Below are 12,613 nucleotides of genomic sequence, written 5' to 3'. Positions count from 1 at the left end.
AACATAAAAGAGGGAAAATTTTTGACCCCCATTTACACGTTTTTCTTGAATTTTGGAATATTTACTGGGTTGACTTGACCAGCTAACTCATTTTCTAATTTTGCATAAATATTACAGTAATTTGCAACTATAAATATGAAATTAATTTAATTTAATACTTATATTTTCATCAAAAAAGGGAGTGTGTGTATAATAGATGGGTACTATGTGACATCAAAATAGTGGGGCCCACGTCGAAGATTTATAATTTATAAGTTTAAAATTAATTGGTTATTATTATTGTACTTAACATTTTTTATTAATTATACATAAAAATAATTTTGAAAATATTTATAATTTATACTTAAATTAATAAAAAATTATATTTATAAGAATAAATTTTGATAAAAATTATAAAATCATAAAATATAATATTATAAAGTTTAAGATAACATTTTATAAATTAACGTCAGCTTTTAATTCACCAAACACCTCAGAGCTTATTACGCGACGTTTATTATTGTTTTTTTTTTTTCCACAGTTTTTAAATTAGCGTTGAAAATCAATCTAACCGCTCTACCAAACGGAGCCTAAATCAACACAGTGAAAGTCCAATTTCCTTGCAGTGCAAATAAATTGTTTTAGCTTGGTTTAGGCTAACAAGCATCAAAATGTTCTTTCATTTGGATATTCAAAAACAGATATTTCTCGACAGGAGTAGAGAATTGGTATGAAGAAGACAAATTTGAATAGAGAATCAAAGGGGGGGACCACAATAGATGATACTGTTTCATTCTGCAATTGGAGGGTTCTTGACACATTTTTTGTGGAATTAAAGTATTCAACTATAGTAGCGTGTGCGGCTTGTCAATTCGGTCATTTAGGCCGAACATAATTTCGTCATCCCTACTTATAAGCCATTAGAATCTAACAAACAATAATGCTAGCTAAATCACAGAAAGACTGAAAAATTCATAAAACTAGTATTATGAATTGACTTCAATTTTTTTATTGACCGAGAACTGACACCTTACAAATTTGTTAGGTCTAAACTCGGACAGTCAAGTCTGTGAGCATAGAAATTTCTTGACGATGTGTAAATTAAACCAAGCTCAACACTTTCACTCCAATCCAAAACCCAAGTTGGGTGCGCACAAAAATTTCTTGGAGGACGTGTAAATTGAACCGAGCTCAGCACATACACTCCAACTGAAAACCCAAGTTGGGTATAGACGTATAGATGAAGTACAAAGTCAAGCGCTACCGTATCAGAGTTAGGTATCATACTCGCTATATTAAAAGCCATTTATTTGCATGAAATTTAAAACATCTACCAATCACCAAACCAGTCGCCATATTTTTTTGCATGAGCAATGGCCTCAATTTCAGGCCAATTACACTTCGTCTTGATCCCACTCATGGCTCAAGGCCACATGATTCCAATGATTGACATGGCGAGACTAATTGCAGAAAGAGGTGTTCTTGTCACCTTGGTCACCACCCCTCAAAATGCATCAAGATTCGAGACGATCATCGATCGAGCGGAAAGATCAGGGCTCCCGATTAGGCTGTTTCAGATTCCATTTCCATGCCAAGAAGTGGGGCTGCCAGTAGGTTGCGAGAATCTCGACAGTTTGCCTTCAAGAAACCTGCTAAGAAAATTCTACAATGCACTTGCCATGCTACAAGAACCTTTGGAGCAGTTTCTTCAACAGCATGAGAACCCTCCAAGCTGCATAATCTCGGACAAGTGCATCTCCTGGACATCATGTACTGCTAAAAGATTCAACGTTCCGCGGATTGTTTTCCATGGAATGTCATGTTTTTCATTGTTGAGTTCTCATAATATCAAGCTTCATAATGCTCACCTTTCGGTATCTTCGGATTCGGAACCTTTTGTGATACCAGGATTGCCACAGAAGGTTGAGGTCACAATGGCTCAGCTTCCAGGAACTTTTGTGAGCCTACCCGATCTGGACGATATTCGGGACAAGATGAGAGAGGCCGAATCAACAGCTTTTGGAGTTGTGGTTAACAGTTTTGATGAATTAGAGCATGGTTGTGCTGACTTCTACCAGAAGGCCATAAAGAAAAAAGTATGGTGCATAGGGCCAGTTTCTTTAACTAACAAGGAAACTCTGGACAAGTTTGAGAGAGGAAACAAGGCATCAATTGATGAGAAACAATGCCTTGATTGGCTCGATTCAATCAAACCAAGGTCGGTTATTTACGCTTGTCTTGGTAGCTTGTGTCGTCTAGTTACATCTCAACTGATAGAACTAGGATTGGCATTGGAGGAAACAAAACAACCATTTATCTGGGTTGTTCCCAAAACAGGGGAAAAATCTTATCTTGAGCTAGAGAAGTGGTTGATGGAGGAAAGATTTGAAGAAAGGACCAAAGGAAGAGGACTGGTGATCAAAGGTTGGGCTCCACAAGTTCTACTACTGTCACACCCAGCAATAGGAGGGTTCTTGACACATTGTGGTTGGAACTCTACCATAGAAGGTGTATACTCTGGCGTGCCGATGATAACATGGCCTCAATTCTCTGAGCAATTCTTTAACGAAAAGCTAGTCGTTGCGATTTTGAGGACTGGAGTTCGAGTAGGCGTGGAGATTCCGGTTAGATGGGGACAAGAAGAAGAGCTTGGTGTGTTGGTCACGAAAAACCATATTGTTAAGGCCATAGAAATGTTAATGGACAAGGGAGAAGAAGGTGAAGAGAGGAGAAACAGAGCAAGAGAACTTGGAAAAATAGCAAAAAAGGTAATGGAAGAAGGTGGATCTTCTTACTTCAACATGTCACTCTTAATTCAAGATGTAATGAATCAAGTGATCACTCAAAACAAGAGCTAAGTAGTTTTCTCAATTGTTCAAGGTTCTTTCTTTTAGGAATAATTCATCTTCAAGATGTGGTTCTCATACATATTTAATTACATAGTCATGATTGTAAAAACACGAAACTAGTCACGTCATTCTCAATGGCGTGGAATATTATATGGGTAATAAAGTTGAGTTTAATATTATATGGATATGTATTTATGTCACCACTGTTATATTGGTAAAAAAGAAACTCTTAAAAATTGCCTAATTTTTTCCTACCATTTATGTGAATGGTAAACTCTAGAGAATTGTGTAGAACTCCGAATCCATTTTAATTCGGTTGTTCAAGACTCTACACCACATACGCTATGGGAACCAAGGGCGGAGATAGAAGGGTAGAGTGGGGTCAAGTAACCCCACTCAATTTTTTTTTAAAAAAATTAATATATGTAATACTGTGTTGTTTTGATATATTAGAGTCGATGGTTCAAGCTTTGAACATAAGACTGGAGCTGTTGTCTTATTAGAGGTAATGCAATCCTTTGACTTTGTTTTCACTCTTCATTTAATGATGAAAATGTTGGGACTTACAAATGAACTCTCACAAGCATTACAAAGAAAAGATCAAGACATTGAGAATGCAATGGATTTGGTGAAAGCATCTAAGATACGCTTGAGAAGTATGAGAACTAGTGGTTGGGATAGTTTGTTAGAGGAAGTTTCATGCTTTTGTGACAAGCATGACATTGATGTTCCAAACATGAAAGATTTATATAAAGTTCGTGGCCGTCCAAGAAGGAATGCTCCAAAAATCACCAACTTGTTTCATTTTGAAGTTGAATTGTTTAACACTCTCATAGATAGACAAGTTCAAGAGCTTGATAATCGGTTCACTGAGACAACAAAATTACTTCGTTGTATAGCATGCTTGAATAGTGACTCATTTTCTCCTTTCAATAAAGAAATGTTGGTTTGTCTTGCTGAATTCTATCCAGAAGAATTTTCTATGGTGGATCCTATGATGCTTAGTAATCAACTTGAGACTTATATTATTGATGTGCGTAACAATGAAAATTTTCAGGTATCAAAGGTATTGTGGGTCTTGCTCAAAAGATGGTAGAGACAAAGAAGAATGTAGTGTTTTCGTTCGTGTATACGCTTATCACGTTGACATTGATCTTATCGGTTGCAACTGCAACCGTGGAGAGGGTATTTTCTGCTATGAATATTGTGAAGAGTCGATTGCGTAACCGAATGGGAGACAAATGGATGAATGATAGCTTGGTTGTCTATATTGAGAAAGAAATTTTTAGTAGTATTGATAATGAGACTATTATGAAGCGATTTCAGAATATGAAGACTCGTAAGAAAAAACTGTAATTTCTTTGTTATTTGTCAAATTGTAATATGTTTATTTTTATGACTATAACTATGACTATTTGAGTTACTTTAACTAATATTATTTTATCCGCTTAGTATGTTATTTTAGTATGTAATTGTTTATCATTATAGAAAGTGTAACCGCGGTAACAATGCATCCCAACTCCACCACTGATTGGAACTTATACTGTTGTACAAGATTACAACAACAGGGCAATGTTACTAGAACTCATCGCCCGGTCTCAATCCACTCGTAGATCCCCAAGAAAAAACAATAAACAGTAATCGTCTAAAATTAGAGGAGAATAAAACATTGTTCGATGAAATCAAAGCCTGTTTGGTACAGTTTATTGTAGAACTAGCCCGGGAGACGCTATAACAAACATAAAAAAATAATGAATGTTTGCATCTACGTCTCTTACTGAGACACGTAAACAAAGCAAAAGGGTTGGATTTTAATCTACACCATTAAAAGAGGCAAAAGTGTTGGTTTGAACATGGAACCAAACTGGTTATTGCCGGTTTCAACATTCACACTCAATTCCTACAATGAAAAGACAGAAACTTTGCTCCCATGCAGTACAAGTTGTTCTTGTTGAAGCAAATGCCAAGGTTGGTATGACATAAAACGACAACTGCACAACAATGACCAACCAGCTAACATCGCTAAAATCAACCATTTTGGCTGTTTAACTAAGCAAGAACGAACACAGAGGTTTTAGAAAGAAGAAGAATAAGAAGAAGAAGAAGAAGAGAAGAAATGTTAAGGTTGCAGAAGTCTAAGCCTGCCAAATCAGGAGAGAAGATTGATTTCAAACTCTCTCATTTCAAGGCTCTCCAGGTTATTAAAACAATCCCACATCGGTTAAAAATAAAGAAGTATAAAATACCAGAATTGTTTATATATATGTATAAGTATATATATGTGGGTGTGTGACTGTGTGTGTGAATTGTGTGATTGGCTGTGTGTTTGCAGGTCCCGAAGGGGTGGGAGAGGTTGTATGTGAGTATAATTGCGGTGGAGACGGGGAAAACGATTGCGAAATTGAGTAAGGCGTTGGTGCGAAATGGGAACTGTCGATGGACGGAGACTCTGTTGGAGTCTATTTGGGTTTCAGGGGAAGATTCTTCAAAGGAGCTTGAAGAAGAGTGCCTTTTCAAGCTTGTTGTTGCCATGGTAGGCCAAAAATTATGATGTTCTTGTTCTTTTTCTTCTTACAGAATAATTGTGATTTTATAGTATTTGAATGTTGTGTGATTTAGGGATCAGCCAGATCTGGCATTCTTGGAGAGGCAACAGTGAATATGGCAAGCTATGTGGGTTCAAGTGATCCTGTTCCTCTTCAATTTCCATTGAAGAAGAACAATCATGGAACTGTTTTACAAGTAAGTTTCAGGAATTGTGCTCTCAATTACATACCATTGTTAGCCTAATGGATTGAAATTCATCATGGTAGTAGCCATTGATTATTGCTTCTAGTGCAAGGAATGGAGCAATGAGAACCCAGGGTTTTTTTTTTTCCTTTCCTTAAAGAAAAATTCAATGACTTGTATGGTGGACAAAATTAGGCAATCAATAGACAATATCTGCCAAAGATTTTAGGACGAGAGTCTAAAGTAGCAATTATTCCTGTAACCCACTAATTGTGACATTAGGGGAGGATGGCGTAATGGCCAAGATGGTTCAATTGATTTTCTTTCTGCACTAGTGAATAGGTTTTTGTCAATATATGATTCCCTTGAGAGTTCTTGCCCTAGTAGTCTAATGTTTTGTTTTCAATCTGGTTTCCAGCTCAAAATCCACTGCTTGACACCAAGAACAGAAATCAGGGAAACTACACCCAAAAAGTCCAATTCAAATGAGGATGATTTGAATCCCGACTCTCCGAATGTGGATGTCAAATCAGAAGCATCTCACAGTGCATCTACGAGGAGTTCAAGCTCCTACTCCCATAAAGAGCTTGACATAGAACCTGGGAGTATGGTATGGCTACATCTTACATTGGACTACATCTGTCTTTTGCTCAAACCAGAAATGTATATTGCTCTTTGCTGATAAATGCAATTTTTGTTCAGTTAGTCTCATGCTTGATCATTCCTGTAAGGTGATAGTGAAACCAATGATGGAATACGTTAAATTCTCGCATGAAACATTCTGCTTCAGACCATCATTAAGTGATACTTCTTGTTAGTGTGCATTGCACATTGTGGATCAATTAAATAATTTAAGTCCTAGAGCGAAAAATTGGGCATGGGCGATTGTGCTACTTGATGTTAGCCATTTTTCATCCCTGAAACTAAGATAATGTTCTTTTTATTGTAGGAAGAAATTTTCTATACTGCTTCAGGTTCACATCACGGGTATGACTCAGCTGCAAATTCCATGGAGGAAAGGCTCTCTTCTGGTAGCAACTTAAATGGCAATGACCATAATCGGATTGGTGGACAAGAACTAACCAGCGGCTTCCAGAATAGTGCTCCACCAACAAATTCTCATGCTGGCAATCATTGTCAATCAAATTACTCATCCTTTAATTCACAGCATATGGACTCAGAATACCAGTTTCAGGAAAATCAAAAAGATTTGAGAACATTTGGTTCTTCCAGAAACCTTTTTGAAGCTGCAGAAGATACAATCGAAGAGCTTCGCAAGGAAGCTAAGACGTGGGAGAGGAATGCGCGGAAGCACATGCTTGATTTGGAGATAATGAAGAAAGAATACTCGGATCAATACAAAAAACAGTCGAATCTGAGCATGGAGCTTTCAGCAGCTTGTGCAGAACGTGATGGTTTGCAAAAGGAAGTTGCACAACTGAAGCTACAGTTAGAGAAGTCAATGATAAATCCATCTTCATCAGAGGATTCACTATTTCAAGATGAAGGGGTAACCCATGTACAAAAGGAACTGCAAGATGAAATTAAATTTCAAAAGGAATCCAATAATGACTTGGCTCTGCAGTTGATGAGGAGTCAAGAATCAAATCTTGAGCTTGTGAGTGTGCTTCAAGAGCTGGAAGAGACCATTGAAAAGCAGAAACTTGAGATGGAGAACGTCTCAACGCTACCATTAAAACTCACTGAAATGGATAGCTCTATCCAAGAAAGACAACCTGCAACAATGGATTCCATTATTGCAGAGAATGCAGATCTGATCGGAGAAATCAAAGCCCTGAAAGAGAAGTTGCAGATGCTTGAAAGGGACTGTACTGAACTGACGGATGAAAAGTTTCAGCTCTTGAGCAAACTAAAAGAGATAAATGACAATGCAATGGCGGAAAGCACATCTCGGCCATCCAATAAGCTTTTAACCAATGGTTTTTCCATATCTGGGTCCGAAGTGAGTTATCAAGAATACGAAATGCATAGTCTCAAAGAGAAGCTGAAGAAGGAAGTACTTGATGAGATAGGAAACGACTATAACTTGTCCATCAAAGAACTTGAGAGGTTGAATATCGAACTGGAAGTAAAAATTGAAGAACTTGGGGAGGAATTGGCTGAAAAAAGTTTGAAATTACAGACACTTGAGGTTAATCTGCTATCGAAAGAAGAGGAGATTAGCAAGCTTCTGCAGAGTCAAAGTGCATTAGAGTCTAAGTTTTCAGATCTTCAAGATGACAAAGCGGAGCTAGAGGATAACATGGAAGTTTTCCTTAAAGAAAGTGAGATTGCTACAAAATGCTTGACTGATTTGCAAAATGATTTAATAGTGCTTAGCAGTAGTGTTGATTCTCAAACTTCTGTAAATAAATATTTGGAAAGAAAATCCTCAGAACTGGAAAGTGGGAAGCACGAACTGGAGATCCGTATATCAGATTTAGAGCAAGAAAATATGCAGCTGTCGGCTCACATATCCGACTTGGATGTTCAACTGAGGTCTTTGACGGTTGAGACGGATGCAAGTGAACTGGAGCTAGAAAAATCAAAACATCTTGTCCTGACGCTGCAAGATGAGATCACAAAATTGAGAACTGATATGGAGACTCAAAAGATGGATCTGAAGCACAATCTAGAGGACAGAAATAATCAATTGTCTGCAGCTAAAGAAGAATGTAAATGTTTGAGAAAAGAAAATACCAAGCTACAAGCAGCCAATGAGAGTCTGATTGATGAGTGTAATTTACTTAAAAAAACTAATGGAGATTTAAAGAATAAGAACTTGGAATTGCATGAGCTTCATTCCCACCTGGAGACAAAGTTGAAGGAGTCGCATGCAAGTTTTGCTGATAGCTCTAAGAAAATAGAACTTCTGGAAGCAAAACTTTCTTCAGTGCTGGAAGATAGTGCTTCAAGAGAGAAGATTTTAACTGCAGAATTAGATACACTTCTTGATGAAAACAGAAGACACAAAGAGAAACTTGATCAAGGTGAAATGTTGCTCAATCAGATATATATGGAACACAAAGCTGAAGTTGAGAATTTACAACAAGAGGTAAAACATCTCACCAGGAAACTTTCTGCAGCTCATGAAGAAAGGGATAGAATAACCTCTGAATGTGAGCATGAAGTATCTCACTTACAAGCCAAACTGGAAAGTGACCTCAATAATATGAAAATAGAATCTGAGGAGAAGGTACAAGGCTTGGTGGCTGAGCTTGCGACCTTCAAACAGAACATGGAAAAGCTGAAGACTGATAATGATAGACTGTTGAAGTCGCTACAGAAATACAAACATGGGGATGAAAAGTTCAAGACTGATGTTAATGATCTTGAGCTAAAGCTTACAGTTTGTGAATATGAACGACAACAGCTAATGGAAGAATCTTCAAATCTGAAGACGCAGTTGCTAAAAGTAGCACATCATCAAGATAAGGTTTTGACATTAACGAAGAAGCTCAATGCGTCAAAGTCTGAGAAAGAGAAACTCGAGGCATCATTAAACCAAATATCTGGAGAATGTGAAGAATTGAAGTTAGAGAAAAATTCATTAGTGGAGAAGATTTCTACCTTGCAGGAAGCTGTGGCTGAATTAGAGGACTGTAAAAAGAGCAGAATCACCTTGGAAGAAAAGCTTTTGGAGATGGCAGATGATCTAGTGGAAAAAGAGACATTCTGTGCACAGGATGATGAGCTTAAATTTGAGCTCAGCCGGATAAAGAGGGAAAACGAGAAATTTCAGCAGAAGATCCAACTACTCGAGGAAGAGAAATATGAGAGTATGACTAAAGCTCAAGCACTTGAAGAAGCACTAAAATTGACGCAGGAAGAAGCAAATAATCACAAAGCATCTAACATAACTTCTTACAAGAATCGGCATCAAAAAGAGGTACAATGACCATTTCCTTTTCGCTTCTGCATTTTTACAGCCATTGTGAAATTTTTAAAATTTCTTTTTATATATACAACCTCTGAATCTTTGATTTCCAGTGGTGGATATTAATCTAAGTGGTTTTTTATTTTTTTGTAATCGTATTGTCTAACTCCTTCAGGCTTCCTTTTCATTTTATTTTTCCAATACAGAGTGAAGATGGATATGAAATTTCTGATGAAATTCCTCATCCTGCTGGAGACCCTCTCTTGAAGATTCAATCACTAGAGGAAGAACTTACCAAGGCTAAAGAAGCAAATAAAATGTATCATGTTCAGCTTAAAAGGTGAATGCCAGCAGAACCCAATATGACACATAATTGATCATAACCATATCCCCAAGAGAGCTGGATATTCTTTGGTGCGACGTTATTTTCATTACATCAGATATTTGACTCTTAATAACTTGCACGCAGATTAACATCTGAAGGTAGGAAGAATCGATTCGAATCTCCTAGAAAATTGATGACTGGAGATGAGGTTACACCAAAAGACAGAAATGAGCAAACAAACTCACCAATGGAATCAGAATTAAGAGACCTTCGTGAGCGCTACCTGAACATGAGCCTCAAATATGCTGAAGTAGAAGCTCAGCGCGAAGAGCTTGTGATGAAAATCAAATCAGCAAAAGAAGGAAAGCGGTTGTTCTCATTTACTTCATGATCTTCCCATGTAAGCCCTTCTTCCAACAACTTCAGACTCTTTTTTCCCTTATATATCCTGTCATACAACCAGTTTTGATCTTCAAAGCTGTTCTTGAGGGTGAATAACTGTTGAGGAGAGTAACTAAATAATGGCCAGAATTCGTATATATTGGGCAAGTGCTGTGCCCAACTGTTCCTTCCCCTTTTCACTGTCAAACATGTTATGGATCGCTGGATTTTTCATCTTTCTGTAGTTGCTAGTAGCAGGAGCTGCATAAGAGTTTGTTTTTAAGATGTTCAAGGTTAAAGGGATTCTGCCAATCTCAATGTAGTAAAACATACCATAAGAAATCAAATTATTCATACCCCCTCCACCTGCCCAATGTAAAGGAAGAAGTATCATGAGTTTCCAGCTATATCTCATTAATCATGGTTCTTCTTTGATCCGTGCAGTGGTCTGCAGTGCAGAAGGTAGTGGAACCTGAAAGGCAAGTACTCAATAGAGCACATGGATTTAATGTTCATTGTGGAATAAAATAATATTCTCCAAAAATTTCCAATGTGCCCTTCCATCCAATCAACCTCAGCCATCTCCTTTTCTGATTTTTCTTGGCTATAATCAGAATTCTTGACTCTAGCATAGTTTCCTGGCTACATGAATCTCAAATCTTCTTGTATGCTCTTTTTCTCGCTTTTTAGGAAAAAAAAAAAAAGTTTTTGCACGCTATGGTATTACAGAGAGCCTGTTTGACAAAACCACTATATTAAGTCTTCCTTCACAATTCAATTCACAGCCATTGTCTGAATACAATACAACATGACTCATCAAAGCGCAAAACCTGCTTTAAAGCGATTACGTAAACAAAATAAGATAATCAAACTTCTTGTTCAATGAAATCAAAGAATGATCCTGCTGGTGTCATTTAAAAATATGAAATCTTACTCAGACAGACATAAGGCTAAAGAACAAAGAATAAATAAATAAAAAGTGCTTGGTGACCCTTGGTGAAGCTCAAAACATCTATACTGAGGCCTAATGTGTAAAAGTAGAATCAAGTTGATTGAACGGCTAAAAATATAGAAAGATCAATTGCAAGAGAATATCAACCCTTAGATGAATATATAATATTGGTGTATGTTTCTTGTTAAGATTAGTTACTTTACCTAACTTATTGGGTTGAATGGTAAAATAACTAATCTTAATAAGATATCAAAGCAGGAAGACTTGGGTTCAAAGTTGAAACATTAACTTCTGAAATTTAAAACCCCAATTTGTTGTCACCCCAAGTGAGTAACTAATACTAACACCATTCAACCCAAAAAGTTTACTTGTTAGGTTGGGTCATTTTACATAATTTATACATATTCTAACACTCTGAAAGAAAAAAATGGATGAAAGATGAGAAAATGAAAAGGATAAGTGTTGTGATCAGATGTGGAGGAAAGGAGGTGGAATTGACAATGGTATATCCTATGGAAGATGCTAAAACATGCTCCCTCCACTCCCTAACTTTTCTTTATTTGTAGTCTGCTTTAACATAAAGTGACAACACTTCTCCTACTTAAGTCATCTCTGCCTTTTATTGCCCTCAAGACCAAGAAAACAAAACCCTATAACAACCAACACATTCTTCATATCCAAACCCTCTTAGTACTTCACCATCATCCCATCATGTGAAGCTACAGCTTTTTCACTCCCTCCATGACCACCACCCCCCCATGTCAATGGCTCTTATCAAAGTGGTGGTGGGGGGTGGTCAGGTCATTTCTTGTTTGTTTTCTAATTTCATTTTCAATGTCCCTTCACGGCGATTCTGGAGACGTGGTGGTGATCAAATATGGAACTGAATCGCCTTGTTAAGGGGACTGTGTCTCTCTGCATAGGGCAACTTCGATCCTTTGGCATTCTACTACTTCCAGCTCGGTGTCTCTCTTCGTTCAAGTGATCTGAGCTTGATCGAGGAAACAATCGTAAGGGTGACCTAGATTGTGTTGGTTTTTCATTTCATGGAATAAAATTGACGCATTATGTGTCATGAATGTGCTTTTATGGTGTTTTGCTTCTCATATCTATGTAGTAGTCCTCAGGCCACCTGGGTTTGTAATTGCAGTACTATATAATATATATATATAGCTTGTGTGAGTTTTGTGTTTAAACACATTGCTTGAGTTATTGAGCAATAGATTCCCCAAATGTCTCCATCTATGTTTTAGTTTCAATACTGCACCTGTCTCCAGCATGAATTATTATAGCATCTCTGTCTTTACTAGTTTCACTGCAACAATTTCTTTTTTTACTGGTAATGTTGTCTGTTTTACTTGAATAGTTGGAAATTCACACTGATATGACCCAATTACATATTTTTAATGCTTTCATCCTACAAATAACATACCTTGTTCTGGTTTTCTTTATTTTTTATTGTGTGTTTGGATTGAGGGATTTGGGGGAAGAGAAATGGAGTGTCCGTCTATTTCATTTGT

General features: G+C 37.1%; 1 protein-coding gene across 2 annotated transcripts; it reads left to right on the top strand.

Moving 5' to 3' along the window:
* The first annotated feature begins 1,352 nt into the window (after nucleotides 1-1,352).
* LOC120011826 (UDP-glycosyltransferase 73D1-like) lies at nucleotides 1,353-12,334 on the top strand. 2 transcript variants are annotated; one of them, XM_038862953.1, is made up of 8 exons: nucleotides 4,919-5,025; nucleotides 5,161-5,361; nucleotides 5,448-5,570; nucleotides 5,977-6,168; nucleotides 6,508-9,447; nucleotides 9,642-9,775; nucleotides 9,905-10,160; nucleotides 10,586-12,334. In XM_038862953.1, exons 1-7 carry the CDS (start codon nucleotides 4,945-4,947, stop codon nucleotides 10,149-10,151), a joined length of 3,918 nt encoding a protein of 1,305 aa, XP_038718881.1. In that variant the 5' UTR covers nucleotides 4,919-4,944; the 3' UTR covers nucleotides 10,152-10,160; nucleotides 10,586-12,334. The 2 variants fall into 2 exon arrangements, with proteins under 2 accessions (XP_038718882.1, XP_038718881.1); XM_038862954.1 differs by lacking the exons at nucleotides 4,919-5,025; nucleotides 5,161-5,361; nucleotides 5,448-5,570; ... (2 more) ...; nucleotides 9,642-9,775; nucleotides 10,586-12,334 and adding an exon at nucleotides 1,353-2,801 and having other exon boundaries at nucleotides 10,092-10,576.
* Nucleotides 12,335-12,613: the final 279 nt, after the last annotated feature.

Source organism: Tripterygium wilfordii, chromosome 13 (genome assembly GCF_013401445.1).
Source record: "Tripterygium wilfordii isolate XIE 37 chromosome 13, ASM1340144v1, whole genome shotgun sequence".
NCBI lineage: Eukaryota > Viridiplantae > Streptophyta > Magnoliopsida > Celastrales > Celastraceae > Tripterygium > Tripterygium wilfordii.
The sequence above is the reverse complement of the archived record's forward strand: the minus strand, read 5'-3'. Positions and strand labels throughout refer to the sequence as shown.